We start from the raw sequence: 24,873 nt of genomic DNA on the forward strand, positions 1-24,873 counted from the left end.
CTAAGTAATTCAGTGAGACCCTGTCCCTAAATAAAATACAAAATAGGGCTGGGGATGTGGCTCAGTGGTTTAGGGCCCCTGAGTTCAATCACTGGTAACTCCCCCCATCCCCCCTAAAAAAATTGATGAAAGAGTAAGAAAGATCTTACTCAAATCTGTAGGAAGGTAGAAGACAGGCACTTTAAATACAAGGCCAATAGAAGGTCAAACTGATAAAACTTTACTGAAAATCCAGTTTGTAACATATGCCAAGTTTCAAAACATACATACCCTGCAATTGCACCTGCAGGAATTCATTCTAAGGAAAAAATCAGTTAAGAAGAAAGACATAAGAATGAGGCATGGTGGTGTATGTCCACTTCAGCACTGGGGAGGCTGAGAGAGAAGGATTACTTGAGCCAAGGAGTTTGAAACCAGTTGGGCAACATAGTAACACTCTAAATAAATAAAAAGATACATAAATAAACAAAAATATGTATATCCACAAAGATATTCAACGCATTTCTTGATTTTATTTGTAAAGGAAAGAAACATTTTAAAATAGGTGATATAGGGGCTGGGGATGTGGCTCAAGTGGTAGCGCGCTCGCCTGGCATGTGTGCGGCCCGGGTTTGATCCTCAGCACCACATACAAACAAAGATGTTGTGTCCGCCAATAACTAAAATAAATAAATATTAAAAAATTCAAAAAAAATAAAAAAATAAAATAAAATAGGTGATATAGTCAGTAAATTATGATAATTCTAAATCATGAAGCAATATTATGAAGCCATTACAATCATGCATATAAAAGATATTTAACATTATATATGAAGATATTCATGTTATTGATGTTTTAAAAATTACAAAACATACAATAATTTTATAATACCAAGACCAAAAGGTAGATGTTATTTTGAGGCGACACATTATTTTTTTTCTCTTTGCTTTTTTCTTGACTTCCACATTAAACATGTATTACTTTTATAATTAAAAAAATTATAAATAATAAATATCTGATTAACTTCTTATAAATATAAATATAAAAAATTTTATAGAGATTTTAGAACTTTGTTTTCAGACACTGGTTTATAAGAGGTGGACTTTTAATTAAAACCTGTTAATACAAAAAAACTTTTGAGTATCAGAAGAGCTAATGCTCAGGGATATATTTAAGTTTTATTTAGGGTTTTTTTTGTTTTGTTTTGGTATGTGGTATTTGGAATTGAATCTAGGGCCTCATATGTGCCAGGAAAGCAGCTCTACCACTTAACTATATCCTGGTCCGTTAGCCCAGTGTTAAATAAAAACAATTGGTTGAATTGTGAAAACTTGTCTTTACCTGTTTAATCATTAGTTTGTTTGTTTTTTTTTAAACTGGAATACTGAACCTAATAGTTTTGGCCCACATTTAAAGGGAGATTAAATTACTTGGAAAGGGCTCAAAACAAAGTAATAAAAATAATTATGTACTTAGAAATTGGGCTCCATAATGACATGCAAGAGAAATAATTGAGAAAACTAAAAATTACCTTACATTTTATGGGTTACCATAATCTCTGAAGAATAAGAAGCAAGAAAATCTTAATTGTTTTAGCAATGATTTAGGTTAGCCATTAGGAAAAATTTCACATTCTTTTTTTTTTTTTTCACATTCTTAAGTAAGTATTTGAGTGATCATTATATATCTAATGCTATGCATATAAAAACATGTAACCATCAAAGTATTACCAGGGAAAAAATTTCTTTTCTTAAAAAGTGTCAAAAATAGAGTATTCTTTTTTTTTGGTACTAGGGATTGAACCGAGGGGCACTCTACTGCTGAGCTACTTAAAAGATTTGTCTTAGCACTATTTCTTTGGTGAATTAAATATTTAAAGTTTTGAATATTCATTTAATGTTATGAATAGTAGGCCTTACCACGTGTCAGGCACTAAATTTTGAGGATAATAATCATGTAATCCTATAACTTTACAAGGCCCCTACTGTTATTGTCCTCCATTTTACAGATATGAGAACTGAGGCACAGAAATCACACTAGACCACAGTCATGTAACTAGTAAATAGTGAAGCTGAGATTTAAATCTAAATAATCTGGTGGTTGAGTTTAAGTTTGTAACCAACAGCTACTATGTAAAAGCATTTACTTTATATATTAATATTTGATAAATTGTGAACTCTAAAATTTCTAAATGTTCACAGCCTGTAGTTAGAAGTACAAAAATAAATCAGTACAGAAGGAAAATAACTTTCTAAATACAGAACTTAAGTTGAAAGAGATTTCCTTGACTAGCTCTGTGACAAATGCATGTGTAGGTGGAAATGGGGAATGAGGAAAGTAACTATGTTTATTTTAAATGCATTTTCATGAACTTACAATTTGGATAAGCAATACATGACAAATTTGAATTAAAAACAAACTCAGGCTGTCTTTTTTAAAAGACATAATTTACAAATGTTGAGTTTGCATATTGTGTAGAGAAAAAAGCATAGTAAGGTTTTGATTAATGATTGATATCATGACTGACTTAAAATCTGTGATTTTTAATTAAAGAATGTAACTGGGACAGGTAAGACAAGTTTCTCTAAAGTAACTTTTTTCAAGGATAAGGATGATCACTTAATTTCTCAAGGGAAATATAATTTATTTAATTTGTGCTGAAAGCCAGTTAGTAAAAATGGAAATGGTTACTAGCTAAGCACTGTGGCAGGAGCCTTAATCTCAGTGACTCAGCAGGCTGAAGCAGGATAGTCCTAAATTTCAGGCCAGCTGCAGCAATTTAGCAAGGTCCTTGGTAACTTACAAGACCTTAAAATGGAAAATAAAAAGGCCTGGGGATGTGGATCAGTGGTAAAGCACCCCTGCGTCCAATCCCCAGTATCTAAATAAATAAATAAATAAATACAAAACCATAGTCAGGCAGAATGGCAGCACTACGTGTCTTAAATAAAACATACTGCTTAAACAAAAACAAAACAAAACAAAAACCCTGCACATCAGATTGGACAGGGCTGAGTTGGGGAAAAGAGGGAATGGGAAAGACAGTAGAATGAATTTGGACATAATTTTCCTATGTTCATATATGAATACATGACCAGTGTAATTCTACATCAACATCTACATTACGTCAAAAATGGAAAATTATACCTCATGTATGTATGATATGTCAAAATACATTCTACTGTCATATATAACTAAAAAGAACAACAACCCTCCTGATTTTAAAAGTTCTATGTGGTTTTGAACCTTACATGTTTTAATGCTGCAGATATGAGAATCTGTAGATCTAAGTTAATTTACATCTTTAGGATATTCTATCATGTGAAATAAAAGCTTTAGAACAACAACTACCTAAGTCCTGTCTAGTACTAAAATCTAAGTATATTAAATACATGGTACTAAGTTCATCAATACATATACTGTCAAATGCTGATCTTTTTATGCTTCTTGGTCCAATATAACACTGCTGATTCTATTTCCATGTGCCTTTATATGGTTTTCTTATCTTCTTTTTTTTTTTTTTTTTTTTTTTGGTACCAGAAATTGAACACAGGGGCACTTTACCATTGAGTTACATTTCCAGGCCTTTTTATTTTTTAGACAGGGTCTTGCTAAATTGCTGAGGCTGCTCTCAAACTTTCAATCCTCCTGTCTCAGTCTCTGGAGCTGCTTGGATTACAGGCATGCTCCACCACACCCAGCTGGTTTTCTTATCTTTTAAGGCAGTTACTTTTGTCTGTCCTTTGTAGGTCTTAAACCAGAAATGTTGGAATTACTTTTTTACTTAGCCAAGATTTCCATCTTTCAAATGGGATCCTCTGATTTTCTTCATAATGTTATGAAAATTATTATAAATTATTATGAATCAATGCTTTTGCCCAGTATTCAGGACATAAATTCTCTAGAAATGTTAGCTGCTATGATTATCACCTTATGACTAGATTAACAAAAATTGTGTCCTGCCATATCTTGCTTAGTCTTCCTCCTCCAATCTTCAGTCCACAATTTATAGAAAGTTTCAGTAAAAGTAAATCTGAACATGTGCTCCCTGGAAACCCATTAATAGTTTTATAGGGCTTTTAGAATAAAGACAGATTTATCTCTTACTACATTTGCCCTGTAATTCTTTTTTTTTTTAATTTTTTTAAAAGAATTTTAATATTTATTTTTTAGTTTTTTCGGCGGACACAACATGTTTGTCTGTATGTGGTGCTGAGGATCGAACCCGGGCTGCACGCATGCCAGGCGTGCGCGCTACCGCTTGAGCCACATCCCCAGCCCGCCCTGTAATTCTTATGCTTTAACCAAAGTGACTTCAAGATGCTCATATACCATATTCACTCCAAGAGGGCTTTTGTCCACACTATTTCCCTTGTTTGAAAACTCCTGCAAGTTACAGTTTGGTGCTAAGTGTCCTTCAGACCTCTGCCAAAAAGTCACTTCATTCCTAAGTCTGGACCATTTTACATTCTCTTTGTACCATGTTCCTCTCCCCTAGAATTTTTCAGTTTGCAATTACATATTTATTTGAATGAATATTTACTATTATTATACATTTGTGTGCTTCCACCAAAAGACATTGCCAACCGAGTTCCTGTCCTTCCAAAATATGTTCCTCTTACCTTCTATTCCATCTCAGAAAAGAGCAATACTATTCTTCCCTTGAATTCTTTCACACTCCACATCCGTCAGCAAATTCTAGTCTCCCCAGAATTCAAACATTCACTTCCCTTCCCACTGGACATTCTGTAGTATAAGCATCACTTTCTGGATTGTTGCAATACCTCTTAGCAAATCTTGCTTCTTTTCTTGCCTTCACCACTTACTTTCTTGCCTACTTACAACATGGCAGTTAGACAGATCCTTTAAATACAATCATGTGTCACTTACCTATAGAGATACATTGGGCAAAATACATTGTTAGGTTATTTTGTTATGTCAATCATCAAAGTATAATTTCCAAAACCTAGATGGTATATTTGCTACAGACCTAGACTATGTGAAATAGCCTTTTGCTCCTAGGCTAAAAACCTGTACAGTATATCAGTGTACTGAATATTCTAGACAATTGTTAATACAGTAGTGTCTGTGTACATAAACATATCTAAACACAGAAAAAAATACATTAAAAAATTAGGACAGGAATTTTTTTTGAAATTCTGTTTGTGTGGCAATATCTTCCTAAAATGTCGTCATCCAATACAAAACTTTGTCAGTTCACTTCATTCTTTTACTGAAAATCTTGTACTTGTCATGTGCTCTGGCCTCCAAACATATAGGAGCCCTACACCCACAGACAGGACAGGTGGAGGCAACCATTTTAAGGTAATTTTAAAGTTGAATGAGGTTATAAGGGTGGAGCCCTGATCCAATGGAACTAATGACCTTATGTGAAAGGGAAGAGGTACCAGAGCTTTCTCTCCATTAGGTAAAGACACCCTGAGAAGACTGGGCCAATGATAGTGGCATCCCAATGTTGGACCTTCCAACCTCAAGAATTGTGAGAAAACAAATTTCTATTGTTTAAGCCACCCAGTCTCTGGTCTTTTGTCAGGGAAGCCTGAGTTGACAAACACATTGTTGCACTCAGAGAAAAGCCAAAGTATATCCAATAGCCAAAGAGGTCTTACACATCTCCTGTCCCACATTCTCAAACTCTGACATAACCGCCTTTGATTCTTTCCATTTTTTAAAGCAGTTCCAGTCAAGCTGGCCTACATGCAATTTCATGAACATTTCAGACATGCTCCCACATTTGGGACTTTACCTCTGCTTGGAACAATCTTTCCCAAATATTAACATTCACATCCTTACTCAAATGAATTCTTCTCATGAAGCCATTCTATGTAAAATTTTACCATTCTCTATCTCACAAATATCCCATTTCCTTTGCACTCATTTCTCTGATATAGGTTAGTTTATCTATTAGTTCTCCCTCACTGGAATGAGCTCCATGAGAAGGGACTGCTTGTTTTGCTTAACTCCAAATCCCTCAAACACAGAGCAGCTCTTAGTAGGTGCTCAACTTTTGTTCAATTTAATTAATGCTTAATTCCAACAGCCACAAATCAGCTTTGGAGCTGAATGCTACCATACAGACCAACTACTAGGGCAACAAGTACCCTAGTAGAAAACTGCACAGCTAAAATGACCCCCTGATCTTTGGCCTCTTCTGGGTTCCTGCTAAAGTTCAAGATGGGCTTTAGAAACACTTGCTCCACAATCCAAGAGCTTTTTTTTTTTCTTTTCTATTTTCCTCTTTAAAATACAGATAATAAAATGATTTGATAAGTTATCACAAGGTCAAATAAGATCATGGCATGACCATGTTTTGAAAATTACCTGGTTGCTTTTATTAGCAGTATTTTTCAGTTTTACAAACTCTGAAACTAAAAAAGGTTCAAGCTTCAAGGGCTCAACAAGATGGGTATTTATCCCCATAACTAAAATTTAAAAATATGGAAGTACAATAAAAACATAAATAAAAAGACAAGCGATCAGAGGAAGCCAATTTTGCCACTTATTGTTTTTACTTGGGGCGTGGGTATAACTATTGGTTAAATATGGATTCCAATGTTAAGAGAAGTTGGAAAATAGTTACGTTTCTCTTTTTTTTTAACACTTTTTTTAACCTTTGTACTTTTTTTTTTTTTAATATTTATTTTTTAGTTTTCGGTAGACACAACATCTTTGTCTGCATGTGGTGCTGAGGATCGAACCCGGGCCGCACGCATGCCAGGCGAGCGCGCTACCGCTTGAGCCACATCCCCAGCCCCTCTATTTTTTAACATAAGAAAAAAATAAAAAAAGGATTCCAGAGCAGAAGTGTACCATAATGTTTGTTAAAACTTTAGTTGATTCTTCACAACCCAAACCATGTAGAAACGTGCTTTACAGGAATGTTACTGTAGTCAAGGTACTGAGAGCTAAGCGCCTATCATTTAAATATCGCCTTTAAACAATACACAACTAAGCTCCTTTCTCACCTTCAGATATCAGTCTTTAAAATAAAAGTGTAGTCGTCGGAAACGTGGACACACCCGCTGCATCACGACTGGGACTGATTCTAGTTATGCAAATCTAACTGCCTGGCTGCCTGAGTATTAGACTAAGAGGCCTCAAGGAGGGAAGCTGCCTCTCCCCAAGTTCAGGCCACGAGAGCGGGGCGTGGCGGCCGGCCAGAACCCCGAGAAGGCATTGCAGAAGACGCACCAGCCCGCGGGCCCAACAGGAGAGCCCCCAGCATCACCGTAGGAACCCCGGCGGCCGGCAGCGGCGGCCAGGCCTCGGGTACCACGCGACTGAGGGGAAGCGGCTCAGTTGCCCTGCAGCATCTCGCGAGATCTCGCCAGCCTAGCCCAAGCACTGCGAACTCAGAATTAAAAAAAAAAAAAAAGAAAGAAAAAGAAAAAAAAGAAAAAGCGAGAAGAACCCCTAAAGCCGTCGCTGTGTGGCAGCTGCCTTGGTAGCATCCGTGACCGGCGTGCCAGCGCCCACACGCCGTCCGCGGCCCCCGGCACGGGCAGTCGGCCCGCTGACGCGCCGCCTTGGGGCGGGGAGACCGGGAGGCGGCCTGGGGGCCCCGCTCCTCTTCCTCGCAGAGCGCGGCGGGGGAGGGTGGAGAGGTGGGAGGAGGGCGACGGAAGAGGAGGTAGCGGCGCGGATATATTCCCGGCTACCGCGGTGAGGCGGCGTGTAGCCACGCCTGCTCCCTGGTCGCGGTGCTGGCGCTGCCGGAGGCCTGACGCCTAGGAGCCAAAAGCCACCCTCGCGCGGGCGGCTCTCGCGTGGGGTCGTGCGGGAACCCGGGAGGGCCGCGGTACAGAGGGAGCGTCCGCCGCGCGCCACTGCGGGACCGCGGGTGGGCGGGCTGAGGGGCGGAGGAGCCGCGGGCCCCGCCTCCCGCGTGCTGCAGCCAGAGCCGCCGCTGCGGCCCCGCCGAGCCTTTAAACAGCGGACCGCCCCGCGCCCACAGCACTCGCGCCTGGCTCGGGTGCTGGCGGCTGACGTCCCCGCCCGGGCGAGTGGCAGGGAGAGCAGCTTCCTCACCTTACCTTGCAGCCACAGCCACTGCCGGCCGGGATCGCGGAGACGCGCAGCAGCCCGCAACGTTCGCCAGATTCTTCAGGTCCGCCGAGGGTCGGGCGGCGATGGAGCCGGGGCCCACGGCGCCCTCCCCCGGCGCCCCAAGGCTGGCCGGGGTCGTGGAGACGCCGCTGGCCGCGGCCGAGGTGGACTTGCCCGGCACGGCAGTGCCCTCGTTGCCGGAGGATGCTGCGGCTGCGAGCCGGGGCAGCGGTAGAGTTCTCGGTGAGGGCGCTGCGGCGGCCGGGGACGGGCTGGGGAGACCCCTGGGGCCCACCCCGAGCCAGAGCCGCTTCCAGGTGGACCTGGTTTCTGAGAACGCTGGGCGGGCCGCGGCGGCGGCGGCGGCGGCGGCCGCAGCAGCAGCCGCAGCGGCTGGAACAGGGGCAGAGGCAGGGAGCAAGGAGACCCCAGCGGACGGGAAAACCAGCGGTGAGAGCGGGTCCGCCAAGGCTAGCGAGGAAGCCAAGGGCCGCTTCCGTGTGAACTTCGTGGACCCGGCTGCCTCCTCGTCTGCGGACGACAGCCTGTCGGATGCGGCGGGGGTCGGAGGCGATGGGCCCAACGTGAGCTTCCAGAACGGCGGGGATACAGTGCTGAGCGAGGGCAGCAGCCTGCACTCGGGCGGCGGCAGTGGTCATCACCAGCACTACTACTATGATACCCACACCAACACCTACTACCTGCGCACCTTTGGCCACAACACCATGGACGCGGTGCCCAGGATTGATCACTACCGGCACACAGCCGCGCAGCTGGGCGAGAAGCTGCTCAGGCCCAGCCTGGCAGAACTCCACGACGAGCTGGAAAAGGTGAGCTCTCCCCGCCTCCCATCCTCTGGTGCGTGCTGACCGCAGGATGTGGCCACCGACTCTCCCGGGTGAGGTGGCGGGAATGGACAGCCTGGCTCGCTGGCATCTCTGGATTCAGCTGTCAGGGGTGGAATTGCAGTGGAATGTAACTTAATCTCTTAAAAGTTTGCAGCGGGTTAGGCTGGTTACGTGATACTGGAGAGGGCTGCGTTTAGTTTAATAACCTTCCCTGTCCAGTTACTGTCTTTCTCACCCATGCTTGACAATTACCACCTCACTGAGTTTATCGTTGTGTTTGTGGGCCCTGCGAAGGGAGTGTGCAGGAGGTTTAGGTGAGTACCTCTCTGGGGAGAGGGCGGAGAGCACCTACCATCTGTGTCTTTTTAGATTGTAGCCTATGGCTTATGTACACCCATTAGAGAGCCTATGAGCTGGTGGTGTTTGAAGGAAAATCTTAATAGGGTGTGTTTGTGGTCTATGAATTATTAAGCTCAAAATTTTGCAATCTTGAAAGTTCAGAGGATTATAGAAATCTTGAATCTTGGGATATAACATTCCTAATAATGGCACAAATTAATTTTTTTTGTAAACCTTTTGGAAGGGTACTCTATATCAGAAAACTTTGACAAACAGGCACGTCATTAAAGAAAAAGACTGGGGTGGTGCGGTGGCTGGGACAGGAGAATTGATTTTTCTCTGAAGAATGCTCAAAAAGACCATCTGGAGTGTTTGCACAAGTGATCATACTTGGTAAAGAGAAAACTGTCCCCTTACACTTGTGAGTGACTTCAGTAATTATATTTTTAAGAGCCCATTAGACATGTTTCTTCAAGGTTCAAAACCATTATTTTGAAATAACATTGATGCTTTTGACACTCCGTTAATATTTAACATTTTTTATGGGTGGGGATTACTTGAAGTCTGCCCATGCAAGTCTATAAGGACTACATTGATGGAATTTGATGTGGGCAGAGTTGGTATCACATAGATTGAAATGATCATTGTGTGGAAAAGTTTAAATCTATTAAGTGTGTTAAGTGTGTGATTACTTTTTGACATGATTATTTGATTGCATATATTTATTTCATACAAGACTGGACTGGTCCTAATGTAAAAGTAATATTCACAATTTGATGTAATTGCATAGGTCCCATCTCTGACAGCTTATTGATTATTTAAAAGCCTGACATCATTTAGGTTTAGATAATACTATTTCTGTTTTCATTGTGGTATTTTGTCATCAAAAGCAAAACAATTTCTAAAACACTTCTTTAAGTGTTTAAACTTCTGGAGTTTATTTTTTCAAATCTTTTTTCAGCACTTCAAATCTGTGTTAATAACAATAGATATGGGGTTGGTAATATTCCTTTTCTTAGAGCATTTTTGCTACTGAAAATATGATACAAATATGTTTCAGATTTATTTAACCAAGTCCAAGTAGTTTAGCAGTCAAGCCAATCTGTATTTAACCCATAAATTCTAGGAAGACTTTAAATTGGAAGGTTTTTTTTTTTTTTTTTTTTTAATTTAAAACTCTGCCACTAACAAAGCACTTTAGGGTCTTCAAGACTTTAGTTTTATTTTGAAGTTGTATTTGCATTTTTGTTTTTGGCATTTTTGTTCATCTAAAAAAGAGAAGACTTGTGCTGTTAGCTGTATGATAGTTTAAAAATTTATCCAACCCCTCAGCCTTGGATTCCTCAACTAGGGAAAAAGTGCAATAAAAATAGAGGGCCACATTCAGCACCTGAAAATAATGGCTAGTGCAGTTTTTGTTCCACTCACATTGGCCCTTCAAAAAGGGCAAAATTTAAACTCTGATATATCAATATTATATTATCTTAATTACTTCATTTTTAGATGAATATGTATATTTATATCATACACACACACACACACACACACAGAGATTTTTTTTTTTCTTTTTTTTTTTGAGACAGAGTAAGTTGGGACTGGCCTTGAACTTTGCAATCCTCCTGCTTAGCCTTCCAAGTCATTGGGGTGAATATATTATATAAAATGTTAAAATTGGGGTTTGCTTTATACAACAGGTAGTATGATCAATTCTTTAGTTTTCTTTCTTTTCTTTTTTGGTACCAGCTCTTTTTGTTTTTTTGTTTTGAGACAGGATCTTGCCAAGTTGCTTAGGGCTTCATTAAATTGCTGAGACTGGCTTTAAACTTGCGATCCTCCTACCTCAGCCTCCAGATCCCCTGGAATTAACAGCATAAGCCATCCTGGGCTAATTTTTTTAGTTTTTTTTTTTTTAAACCTTCTTTTGCATATGCTAGGCAAGCATTCTACCACTGAGCTACATCCTCAGTCCCCAATCAAGATTCTTTCTGGACTGTGGAAGAAGTTGGTAGGGTTAACTTAAACACATATTGAAGATAAATTGCTTAGAATTTTAGCAGATGGGTTAAAGAAATAGGTGTGATATTAGGTAGTACAAATATGCCTATACACCACTATTGAAGGGGGACAGGCAAGGGAGTGGTGATAAATTGGGTTGGCTAGATCCCTAAAAGTTGTTTTTACTCTGTCTAGATTGACTTCTATCTGTGTAAAACCATCTATAATGTTTCCATTCCTTAGTGAACTATAATATTTAGAATTTCTGTAACATTTAATTCCAGCTTTTGATTGATTGTTAATACTCTACTTTGGTCACTAAGTGCTTTAGTATCTATCATGGGTCTAACTCTGTGCTAGGAACTATGGAAGATGTCAAAGGTAAATGCTCCAAAAACTTGTTAGGAAAAAGAATTATATTGTCTTTCACTTGAATTTCTTTCATTGCTCAACATTGACCTTTTAAAAGTATTTTGCCCAAATGTCCAACTGTAGAGGAACAAATATCCTTGGTGTAGCTTGCTGTGTTAAGCAGCCATTCTAGAAACAAGACTCATGAGGTTTCTCTTTGGGAAAGGGATGTGTTAGATGTTGGCTACATGACTGTGATAACCATGGGATGAAGGATGATGCAGTGATTAGCAAAATAAATACTGCTTCTGCCTAGACAGACATTAACCAAATAGTTGAACAAATTACATAGTTATAAATGAAATATTATGTTATAAATGAATACCACTGAGCTACATGAAATAAAAGTAAACTTTGCTAGTGAAGATGTAATAGGACCTAATTTTAATTGGGTTTTGGGAAGGTGTAAGTGTGACATTGACGCTTGAACCTGAATGAACCTGATGACAAAAAAAGAGCAAATAAAAAGATAGATGTAAAATTGTGGTATGTTCAAAGACCTAATGAGAGGCTGGTATATCTAATTATAAATGTCATGGGAAGCTATGAAGGATTATGTATGAGGGAGCAACAGGATCCATTTTGCTGGCTGCTGGGAGTAGAGTGGATTGGCAAGGGTAAAAAATGAAAGCAGGGAGACTCAAACTGTCACAGTGGTCTAATTGAAAAATAATAAGGGTTGGTGACAGAACAGATTGGATATGGCTGGCTTGGATGCAGAACAGAGAGAAGATGATTCTCAGATTTTTTTGAACTTGAATAACTAAATAGGTAGTGGCATTGTTGCCTGAGGTGGGAGAGGTGGGAGGAAGAATAGACTTGGGGTGATGGACAGAAAGAATTGTTTGAATAGACTCTAAGACATCTTATTAAAGAGTCATTGGGAGGAGGAAGGCAAAAAAAAATTATGTACATACATATATATATCTGCCTCTCTCTTCTCTTTCCATATATATTCTTATTCATCAAATCCTTAGAGAGTGTATGTGTACAGGTGTGTATAGATTTAAAGTCATGGACAAAAGTATTAGGGGGAATGGGTAGGTAAGAGAAGAGGGACTGGACATTTAGAATACCTACAAAAGTATTAGGGGGAATGGGTAGGTAAGAGAAGAGGGACTGGACATTTAGAACACCTAAAGGTATGTTAGAGATTGAGCTGCCAGACCAGTGACAAGGTATGTTAGAGATTGAGCTGCCAGACCAGTGACAGATAGCTGCCTAGGGATTGAATGTAAGGGCACTTAACCACTGAGCCCACATCCTTGTCCCTTTTTAAAAAAAGTTTTATTTTGAGATAACGTCTTAATAAGTTGCTAGGGCTTTGCTAAATTGCTGAGGCTGGCCTAGAACTTGCCATCCTCCTGCCTCACCTCCCTAGCTGCTGGGATTACAGGAATGCACTACCATACCCAGAGAGAAAAGAGTTTTTTAAAAAGGCAGAAATTCTTCAAAACTGCAAAAAAGTAAAACCAAAGTAATGATTTCTGCTGCTATAGGAAGAAATAAAAAGTGGGGAATACCAGTGAAGTATTTGATGGGCAACTTTAACATGTATGATAGGAATCATGATTATCAAACATGGAAAAATGGAGTGGTGAATATTTATACTAGCTCTTACTAGATTTTAAAAGGCTGTACCAGTGAACTATACCCCTACCTAGAGCATTATTAAAGCTTTCTTTTCTTTAAGGGTTGCACTACTTTTGCATTTGTCCTTAGGCCTAGACTTGGGAATCTTTTGCCAATGTTGTGTGAATCCATTGTATGTGGCCTATATTTGCCTTTCTCCTTAATAAAGGAAAGGTAAAGAAGGTAGCTATATTATTTTTAATGCTTCTCTGCACTTGTTAGTTATTCATTTAATTACTAAGAAATAGGTTTTTACACATTTTGCTTATGATAAAATGGTCTCATGGACACTGAAGATATTGCTTAACAGCTATTCATTAAAAGAAGTAGAGCTGGACTTCACTCTTGAGTTTTTTGACTCTAATGCCAGAGCCTGTGTCTTCAGATTCTTCTTTCTTATCTTCTGCCTATTAACCAGACTTGTTCTAAGCCTAGCAGGGATGTTGAGTTGGAGATATGATCACCATCACCCCTCCACACTGACACCCTGAGAGTTGAATGATTACATAATGAATAGAAATAAGGAATACCTGTGATGATGTAATTGATACTGCAACTAACTCCTTAACTAGAATCTGAGTTTATGCCTCATTTATTTCCAAAAAGATTTGTTCACTGAATGGATGAGGGTGGGCAATTCTTATCAGCACTTAATAAAAGACTTTAAGTAACAATTGTGATATCACCTCTAACACTGAGCTGCTTCTTTGGGTGGGTGTTATTGATTCTGGAGAAAAAAAACCACACCCTACTAATTACTTCAGGAATTGCTTGATTCCTTGAAGGTCACCCTGGAGGAATAAGAATATGTCACATATGGGGAAGTATCTAGGAGTAATTTCCAGAATTTAGTAAAGCTGGAACCCTTAGATGGGGAAAAGTCAGATTTGTTCTGTTTCACAGTTTTGCTACGGGCTGCTAAATCCATGCCAGTGGCCACTGAAGTCTGGCTTACACAAACTGGATACATTCCTTAAATACATACCAACTGACTACCTGGGTAGAAGGAAAAATAAATTTAGGGATATAAAATATGGCAAAAATATATTTATGTGTCTAATCATAATTGATGTCTTCTTGATATGTATTTGTGTTAATACTCTCAGTCCTGTGAGACTGGAACTTAAAGCAACAAAATTGAATTTTTTGGTTCTTACACATTAAGTGTCTTTGCTTTCAGTGATTCTTAATTATGTTTCATATATGTGTTTGGGAAGTCCATAGTACTTATTAAGTTGGCTCCATGCTGAAGTGAGATGAATGTGAATTCTCTTATTCATCAAATCCTTACAGAGCATCAACAACAGCATCATTAGAAGTGGGGAAATATAGCAGTGAACAAAACAAAGTCATGGGGCTTTCATTCTAGTTGTAGGAGACAATAAACAAATAGATCAGATGTAGTACTGTGAAGAAATTAAATCAGGGTAAAAAAAAAGATGGCTAGATAGAAATGACTGCAGTCGTGGTATTTCCGAGTATTTGAGGAAAACCTCTCTGATATGGGGACACATACTAGAAGGGACTGAGGGTTCATCCCATGTGTTTATAAATCAGCTTTTTCATCACTTTGACCAAAAGACCTGATAAGAACAATTTTAGAAGAGGAAAAGTCTATTTGGGTTTCAGAAATCTCAGTTCATAGATGACCAACATCATTTCTCTGAGCCTAAGGCAAAGGTAGAATGTCATGGCAGAAGGGTGTGGCAGATAGAGGTAGCTCAGGACACAACAATTGGGAAGTACAGTAGCACTCAGCTCAACACACTCAACAATATGAGCCCCAAAGGCATACCCTCCCTGACCATCTCCAGCCACATCCTACTTGCCTACAGTTACCACCCAGTTAATCCATTTAAGTGGTTTAATGTACTGATTAGGTAAGACTTGATCATTTTACCTCTTACTGTTCTTGTATAGTCTCACACATGAGTTTTTGGGGGACAACTATCTAAACCACAACATCATGCCAATATCAGGAAGAACGTTCTAGGCACAGGAACAGCAGACACTAAGACCCTGAGATGGGAATATGTTTGTGATAAAGGAAATCGAGACTGAAGTGGTAAGACACTTGATAGAAGAGTAATGAGAACCTTAGTAGTGTAGATCTTTGTAATACATGATAAAAACCTAGGGTTTTGTCCCTACAATGGTAGTACATAGTTGTGTTCTTTGTGCTGGTTTTCACATTTGAGATACTCTAATGCAGACAGGTAATAGACAAATAGTAACTGTCAGATCTGGCTTCAACTCTTAGATAATTATATCCTGAATTGAATTAAGTTACTAATTATTAAATATCTGCTATGTTCAGAAGCTCTCTTTTGGCTAGGAACAACCTTGCATACCAGGTAATTTACAAATAGACAAACTCAGGTTAGTAGCAACTTAACTGAAGTCTCACAGTAAGTAAGTGGCAGGCACAGGATATTAGGGAAGGTGAGGTATTAAGGAAAACGACTATAAAGTGGCCTATTAAAATTTTTATAGAAGTCAGACTTACAAGCAATAATTGTTGAGTTTAACTCCTGATGAATTCATTTGAAATTATTGGGTGTTGATATATGTCTTATGGAACTTAATGGTTCCAGGCATAAATATTTAAGCTTTACTATTTTAGAAATCAAGTTTTATGATAAGCTACTCTCGATTTCAGAGGAAGAAGTTTTCTTTGGATATTAAAATGTGAATTTATTTTCTTTAGTCAATAGTTTTAATCTCAGAATTTTAGTTTAAAATAAAAACATCACAAAGATTGTATGCTTAAATGTACTTACTTAAAATGTGTTAGCCATTTGTCTTTATGAAAAAAACATTTGAGGAAACAACTTAAAAGAGGAAAGAGTTATTTTGGCTCATGGTTTCAGAGGTTTTAATTCATGATCCACTGACTCCATTGCTTTGCCTGTGAGTTGAGGTAGGACATCATGGCAGAGGGCATAGTATAGAAAAGCTAATTACCACATGGCAGCCAGGAAGTGGTGGGTGGGAAGTACCCAGGGATAAGATATAGTCCCCAAAGGCATACCCCCAAAGTGGTCCCACTCACTTTGTCTAGGTCCTATCTCTTCCATTTTCCATCACTTCCCAGTAACACTGAATCTTGTCAGTGAATGACCCATTGATGAGGTTAGAGAAGTTAGAGCTCTCATGATCTAGTACCTTCCCCCAAATTCCACTTCTGAACATTGCTGCATTGGGGACCAAGCCTTTAATAACACACGAGACTTTGGGGGACATTCTGAATCCAAACCATGACAAAATATTTATTATTTTATTATGGAGAAAATAATAGAGCAAGTTTGGAAAATAAAGAAAGTAATATCAAACCTTTAACATTTTTGCATTTTTATGTATGTTTGTTTTTGTGGATTGAGGGCTAGAATTTAGGGCCTTCTGGATGAAAGCACTGTACCACTGAACTACATCCCCAGCTCCTTTGTGCATAATATATATTTTTTTAAATTTTTAATATTTATTTATTTTTTTAGTTCTCGGTGGACACAACATCTTTGTTTGTATGTGGTGCTGAGGATCGAACCCGGGGGGCACGCATGCCAGGCGAGCGCGCTACCGCTTGAGCCACATACCCAGCCCCCTGTGCATAATTTTAAACTGTAATTTTATATCCCACTTTTTACATCGAGCACTAAATGTGCACTTATTAGTAAATAGGGAATGAAAGTTTTGTATGTCACCTAAAGCAATCTTCTATTTAGGTGAATATTTATAAAATACTCTCAGGTACATGTACCATAATGCTGCCCCCGACCCGGGCGGGCAGCTGAACTTAAGATCGCTCATGAATTTCCATGGACACCAAATAAAACACACACACGCACTTTATTTTTAAACAAGCTTCAGGATGGCTTTTCGCTTGGCTTCAGGCTCCCCAAATAGGAGAGCAAGAGAAAGTCACAAGAGGCTGGTGAGAAAGAGCAAGAAGTGGGTTTTTATTGGGGGGAGGGAGACCTTTGTTCTTAGAAAGTTCCATCCAAAAAAGGACCATAAGGGGCAGGGTTACAAGGGACAGGCCAATGTAATTCAACCCAGGGGGGCAATGCTTAGATCTGAAGACTCAACTTCCTGAACCGCCCTCAGCTTTCTGGGACAAGGCCCAGATCACTATGAAATGTAGTGATGGTCAAGGCCTCTCTCTTCAGGATGGAAGGCACGAGTCATTCAAAGTGGCTCCCTACACCATAACTTGCCTTTTCCTCTGTATACTGTTTAGTCCGTTTACATTTGCTTTGATTTACTTATAATTAAGTTGGCTATCTCATTTGTTTTTTGTTTCTCTAATCCTTTCCCTGCCATCTTTTGTGCTGATTTTTTTAAAAAAAAAATTTTAGTATTCCATTGAGTTCTATTGACTTTCTAATGATCTCTTTACATTTTTCTTTTTAGTGCTTATTCTACTAGCCGTAATGAATATCTTTAGCTAATAAGTAGAAAACTTTCCTCAGAATCCTTATTGTTGTATAAATGGTAAATCCAGTAATATGTTTTTTGTACTTTTTGTATGCAGTTGTATAGCTTTTAAAAAGAGACAAGAATACATGAATGTATATATGCATACATACACATATTTCCATTGTTTTTCATTTCCTAGAGATTTATGTATCCATTTGATACTGCTTCTTTAAGTACTTCTTGTAATAGAGGTGAGCTGCCAACAAGTTCTCTTTAATTTTTATTTATCTGAACATGTCTTTATTTTACTTCAGTTATTGTTAGTTTGTTTTTGTTTTTAACTGGGAATTGAACTATTAAACTCGGGCGTTTTAACTCTGAGCCACATCATCAGCCCTTTTTATCTTTTATTTTGAGACAAAGTCTTGGTAAGTTAATTAGGGACTCAATAAGTTGCCTAGGCCGGCTTTGAATTTGTCCTGCCTCAGCCTTCTGAGTCACTGGGATTACAAGTCTGCAACTGACTTTTGAGTTTTGAAGGGTAGTCCTGCTGTATATAAACTTATTAGTTGACAGGGTTTTCTTTTTTTTTAAAAAAAGTATTTTTTAGTTATAGGTGGACACAGTATCTTTATTTTATTTTTATGTGGTGCTGAGGTTTGAACCCAGTGCCTTAATGTGTGCTAGGCGAGCGCTCTACCACTGAGCCACAACCTTATTTTCAGCCCTTTAAGCATATTGTTCTGGTGTCTTCTAACCTCCCTCATTTCTGGTTAAGAAGTTAGACAACTGTACATGGTGTGTTCTTTTTCTCTGTTTCAAGATTTTCTCATTGTCTTTGGCTGTTGTCTTGTGTTTTTCCATTTGCCCTGAGTGTCCATGCACATATAGTTGAGCTGTCAACCAGGGATTTAAAACTTGGCTATTCCCATTTAATAGTTCTGTGACATGTAGGAAAAGGATTTCCCATCCTGACTCTCAGTTCCCTTATTGAAAACAGGAAAGATGATATACTTGGGAGATATATTATCTATTCCTATCAGAAATGCATGAAATACCAAGTGCAAGTTATGTATTAGATTTATACTAAATGTAGTTTTTGTTATCACACAGTTTTTCCATGCATCTTGTTTTTCCAGTACTGATGCTGGAAATGATGCTTCTATTTCTGATGTTGCTAGTAATATATTTCTCTTTCCCCACTTTTGGTTCTTATTTTTTTTAAATACCAACAATTTGAAATGTAAATCACACAGCTATATTATTAATTGGAACCAGAACGTATAAATTTTCTGGTAATTTGAATGAAAATGTTTCAAACTTTTTCTTTGTTGGCATTAGCAAGTTGTGTGAGGTTTCAAACAAAGCACAATTTATGTTATTCTTATGTGCCCTGTTGTAATTCATTCTTGAATGGTTAGTAAAGAACATGATGGGCTAGGTAGAGGACTGAATTCTTTGACTGCAGTCAGCAGTTCTGACTTGGTTCATTGTAAAGTCACATGGTCACACCATCCACTTTTATCTCTGGTACTTGAGTTTTGAGCTTTGCATTAATGCCACTGGATATTAATAGAGCATTGTTAACCAGAGCAGATTGGATTCCTGTAAAACAATACTTTGTTTTGAAAGAGTAGTCTGTATGGGGAGCATTACACTGAATACACCAATCACCGACAGCACGGATAGGAAATGTTGGTAGTTGGGGGATGATACAATTTGCTAGTACTTGATTTAAAAAAAAAAAAAAAAGTTGGTTCTAACAATTGTTAGAATAAACCATCTTTGTCATACAAATTTGTCATACACATTTGCATATGTATGCATTAATATTTTAGTCAAAAAGTTTGCTTTTAGGATGTAAATAGATTTTTTGATGAACTTTGGCATTTTTTATGTATGATTTTGGGTTTATTTAAATCAATCATAAGTTGCCAGCCAAAAATAGTAATACATTTTTGTATATTAACAGTACCCTGAAATAAAGCTTTCCACCCTTCTCACCATCAGTAACTATGATTTAATTTGCCTCAATAATGCTGGTCCCAGAAGTCTGACCACTTGTTCTTAAACTTTCTTAAAATTTAGCATTAATGTAGATGACTTTGTAAAGTGGATGACATTGCCACTAAGGTCAATCGGGAAGGAAGGAGTTTGTCATTTATTGAGTAAATTTTTTGTGCCAGAAAAATTGCAAAATATTTCTAGCTGTGTGATCAGTGGTTTTTCAAAGCCATGCACATTGTGCTATAATAACCTGCTCATGGCACGAGTGATAAAACCCTTTGTTACTGCCGTGCAGAGGTTGACATCACATTTAAACAGTGCTTTTGTTTTATTCATACAGAGATAAATTTTAAAGTTTGCCAATTTTGCATTATACTATACAAGCTATGTAATAGTATGAACTTATATTAATGATGTTTTGCAGTGTTTGTTTTTATGAATTTGTTTAACATTCAATTTTAAACTCAAATGGTCAAGTGGCACTAATTCATCATTCATTCATTAGTTGTTTATAGTGATAGCCAAAGTTTATCAAGCTCTTACTCAGTTAATGGCAGGTAATATACTATGTATTTAATACATAGTCTTTCTTAATTTTTAATCTTTTCTATTGTGGAATATAAAAAAGAACATAAAGAATAAATATATAACTTTTCTAGTGGAAACATGTAATCACCATCCAGACCAAGAATTACACTTGCTGGTACCCCTGAAGTCCTCTGTGCACCCCTTTCTAATTGTCCCACAAAGTAGCTATTGCCGTGACTTAATGGTGATCACATCCTTGAGTCTTGGCCTTGATTTTTTTTTTAAACACTTTTGAGTGTATTCCTGGAGGCTATTAGTTTAGTTTGTCTTCCTTTGAAACTTTGTATGAATGGAATATTTTTATTTCATAGATCAAAATATGAGAAAGTCTTTTTAATTTTTAATTTATAATTCTTCAGTCTTCATTTTGCAGGGTAAATGATATATTTGACACATTTTGCGACAGTGCATTCCATTGCACATAACTGTTTTATTGTAAAACAAAAACTCTCTCATTCGGCTTTCTTCATCTGTAATAAATATCCTTGCTTTCCCTTCCTCACTCTTGGTACCAAGGATTGAGCCCAGGGGTGCTTAACCACTGAGCCACATCCCTAGCCTTTTCTTTCATTTTTCTTTTTTATTTTGAGACAGGGTCTGGCTAAGTTGCTGAGGCTGACTTTGAACTCACGATCCTCCTGCCTCAGCCTACCAAGCTGCTATGATATAGGTGTGCGCCACATGCCTGGCAGTATTCTTGCTTTTTTTGATAAGTGACTGCCTTATATGGTTTCTTTATTAATCATGTAAGTCAGCATGATTTAAGAATCATTTTCCAGAAATGATGCTAAAAGCATATTTTGCTCCTCTTAAATGAATGGACATTTACATAAAAGCAGATTTGCACCTGGTTCATAAAACATGGTCAAAACTTTATACTATGTGAAGACTGACCACAGGTTATATCACAGGATCTCCTGTTCCTCAGGTTCACAACCATTGAACCCTGAGCCAATCACACCTATTCATTTGCCACCACTTTACAACCTTAGCTTTAAAATTTTTATTGGTAAGAAAATGTTTAATTGAAAAAGTAGTATAATAATATACTGTATAATAGTATATACAGTATGATATTGAGCTGAATAATTATGTATGTTTGTATGCATTTTTTATAAATACATCTTAATATATGCATAGAATGAAGCCTGATAGGAAATAAACCAATATGTGATTTTAAGTTGGGGGGGGAAAAAAAAACCTTTACACTGTGTATTTCAGATACTTGTTTGAGGGTATTAAAGTAAGAGGATCCCAGTTGCAATAGTAGTTAAGGGTGTGTACCTGCTCTGCTGTTGGTCATCCCATACTGTGATGGGTCAGAGCTTCTGAACAGGTGGAACAGGTACAGAATTGACTAGGCACTGAATGCATATGCAGTCTCAGGAATATGCTGCCCTTGCTCTTACAGGGTCTACTGATGGAAAAATCTTGATCTTACCAAAGAGTGTCCAGGAATTAAAAAGTAAGGCCACAATAGAGTAAAAGTTTCCCATTAATTATTTTGAATATGTGTGTCAATGTCTCATTCCAAATTTGGCATTGGCACTTAAATTGAAGTCTTATAATCTAGTTGTATCAGTTAACTTAATAGCCAAGAGCTAGCAGTCTCAACTGCTTTAGATGGCTGTTTTATTACTAACCGATCTTTATTTAGAGAACCTTAAGGTCCCCAAGGGGATAATATTGGTGAGCAGGGATTATCTCCATTTTACAGAAGAGGAACTGCTTCTCAGAGTGGGGTTGTAACTTGAAAAGAAAATTGGGTGTTATTGTTATTTTATTATCATCATTACTTTGAGATGGTCTTGATTTATTACTCAGGCTGTACTTGAACTCCTGGGATCTAGTGATCTTTGCCTCAGATTCTTGAGCAGCTGGGACTACAGGTACATGCTACCACACCAAGCTGAAGTAGTTTTCATGCAGCATTTGACTGGATTGAACATCAAATTCAATAGAGGCTGCTTTATACAATGAGAAATGTCCCTATTTATGGTAGAACATTTGTCTTTTATGTCTAGACTCTACTGAAAAAATAGCAACTCTAAGCGGGCTGAAATGTGTCTAACATGGTACTTGGTAAAATTAGTTAATAAATATTTACTTAATGGGCTAGGGTTGTGGCTCAGCGGTATGCTAGCACGTGCAAGGCTCTGGGTTCAACCTCAGCACCACATAAAAATAAGTAAATAAAATAAAAAGGTATGGTGTCCATCTACAACTAAAAAAAAATAAAATAAAATAAACTTTTGATTAAATCTATGCCCAGAAACTGCTTTTGCAAATGCAGCATCTTCAAATAATAGAACAGCATTAGAAGTTACTTTAGACTTTTTTATGTATTAAATATGATTGAAGGGCTTTGGAACATTTTCCTGTTCAAAGACATGATATTTGGGCATCCTTTAGTCTCCCTGGACAAAACATTGTGTCAACCTAGAAAAACCTAAAGAGAAATTTTAGTACAACTTTGTTCACTTGTGTTTTAAAATCCCAATAAAACAACAAAACATACCCGTCTTCCAAATTAAAAGAAACAAACCATTAGTAGGCTGTTGTTTTGCCTATTATGCCTGAAATCACTGAGCAAAGACACTTTTACCAAGCCTTTACCAGTTTAACTGTAAAAGAAGAATAAGTTTGTATTAAAAGTTATAGATGGTAATACATTGCCAGAAATGTGTTTTTTTGGTATGTTCACTGTACTGGGAAGTTTGATTGTCTAAACAATCTCGATTTTTCTTCACACAGTGAAAAATACTTTTTATCAGCCTACTGTGGAAAAAACCACAAGATCCAAAATCATTCTGGTGACAGCACAGTCACTTTTCTGGGTATTACCATCCTTATCCAGTGACAACATAAGGTATAGCTATGCTACATTATATGTTATATTGTACACTTGATGTGAAAACCAAAGAAAAAGGAAGAACTATAATATATTAATGTCATGTATATTTAAAAATGTGAAGTGCATTGATATGCATATTTTTGCACTAATAAGGATACACATTGAAGACAATCCTACATTCTGTTACAGAGCTAGTTAAAGCCATGTTAAGGTTTTTTTATTATAATTTTTTAAAAAATAAAGAATACTTTTTCCCTCAAAGCTTGATTTTGTAATTGTTTTTAGAAGTAAAGCTGGTTACACAATAGTTTGATCTAAAATACCAAATAAAATTTTAGTATTAGGTAAGAATGAATAACTTGATATTTTAAGAATTGTTTCATTGAGCTGGGCATGGTAGCACCCTGTAATCCCAGCAACTTGGGAGGCTGGGCAGGATTGCAAATTCAAGGCCAGTCTTATCAATTTAGCAAGAACCTAAGCAACTTAGTGAGACCATGTTTCTAAAATAAAAACCAAAAAGGACTGGGGATGTAGATCAGTGGTAAAGCACCTCTGAATTCAATCCTCAGCACCAAAAAATAAATAAATAAATAAATAAATAAATAAATAAATATTAAGCTAATAAGCCAAGTATTTTATGAGCAGTGTTTTAGGTCTAGCAGAATTAAAATATGACCTTTAATATGTAAAATATAAATCAGTAAATCAAAAAAGTTAAGTTTTAGATATTGGAAATTGAGAAAAAAAGGACACCTGAATGTAGGAATAAATCTAAAATATATTTACATCCTAAAACATTGTAAAGGATTTAAGTCTTCCTGTCTTTTTGGTCAAATATGTTTTGGTTTGACAGTTTGCACTGAAACCTTTCAGGATCTAAAATTATATCCAAAAAAGAAAAACTTTCTTTTCACTTAGAAGAAAGTCACTATTATAGTACGTTGGCTATTTCTTTTTCTCATTTGGTAAGGATTAGAATAGTAAGCAGAGTGGATGGTTGGTTTTTCTTTGTTGGGAGCCAGCAGGAAGATGATGAGTGCAAAAAAGACTAAGTGTCTAGAGTGGATCAGCTTTAGGCTCCAACTTGTTATGAAAAGTAGAAAGTATGTGTTGGAGTACAGGCAGACTCTGAAGATGATTAGAGGGGCAAAATGAAATTACTCACCCTGATGACTGCTCAGCTTGGAGAAAATATGAAATAGAATAGCCATGTTGCACAGACTGGTGTCTGACACTGGTGTCAGTAATATTGAATTGGCATGTGTCAGATACCAAAGACTCTGCACTTTGGCTATCATTAAACACAGATGATTCTGATATTATCAAGAAGCATGCCAGAACAGACTGGTGACAGGTAAACCATGCAAGACTTTTTTTTTCAAAAAACATGTCCAAACTTATTTAAAAAAAAAAAAAGGTACATATAAATGGAGTCTAAATCTTAGAGGATATCAGAAAGGGAATTTTCATATCCTTTCTTATACCACCTTGCTAATCAAGTTAGCGTACATTTTCATCTTCCTAATTTGCCTTTATCTTCAAATAAATAAATAAATAAATAAATAAAACACTTGCTAGATCCAGTTTAAAAAAATTTGTAAATGTTGAAACATCAAAGTACTATCATAAGTATTTACACAGAGAGTTGAAATTTAGAGGGGAAGTCTGATCTGGAAATGAATTTGATTCATCACTGTGACTTGTCACACATAGATGGTATTTAAGGTATGCCT

At 37.7% G+C, this 24,873-nt stretch overlaps 1 protein-coding gene across 2 annotated transcripts in view; it reads left to right on the plus strand.

Annotated features, from left to right (window-relative positions):
• Window positions 1-8,064: 8,064 nt before the first annotated feature.
• Slc12a2 (solute carrier family 12 member 2) overlaps window positions 8,065-24,873 on the plus strand; it is a 99,453-nt gene continuing 82,644 nt past the window's right edge. For both annotated transcript variants that reach the window (XM_076856693.1, XM_076856694.1), the window contains exon 1: window positions 8,065-8,877. In XM_076856693.1, the coding sequence (XP_076712808.1) occupies window positions 8,131-8,877 (747 nt within the window). In that variant the 5' untranslated portion in view covers window positions 8,065-8,130. The remainder of the gene's footprint in view (window positions 8,878-24,873) is intronic.

The sequence above is a fragment of the Callospermophilus lateralis genome, chromosome 5 (assembly GCF_048772815.1).
Source record: "Callospermophilus lateralis isolate mCalLat2 chromosome 5, mCalLat2.hap1, whole genome shotgun sequence".
NCBI classification, from domain to species: Eukaryota; Metazoa; Chordata; class Mammalia; order Rodentia; family Sciuridae; genus Callospermophilus; species Callospermophilus lateralis.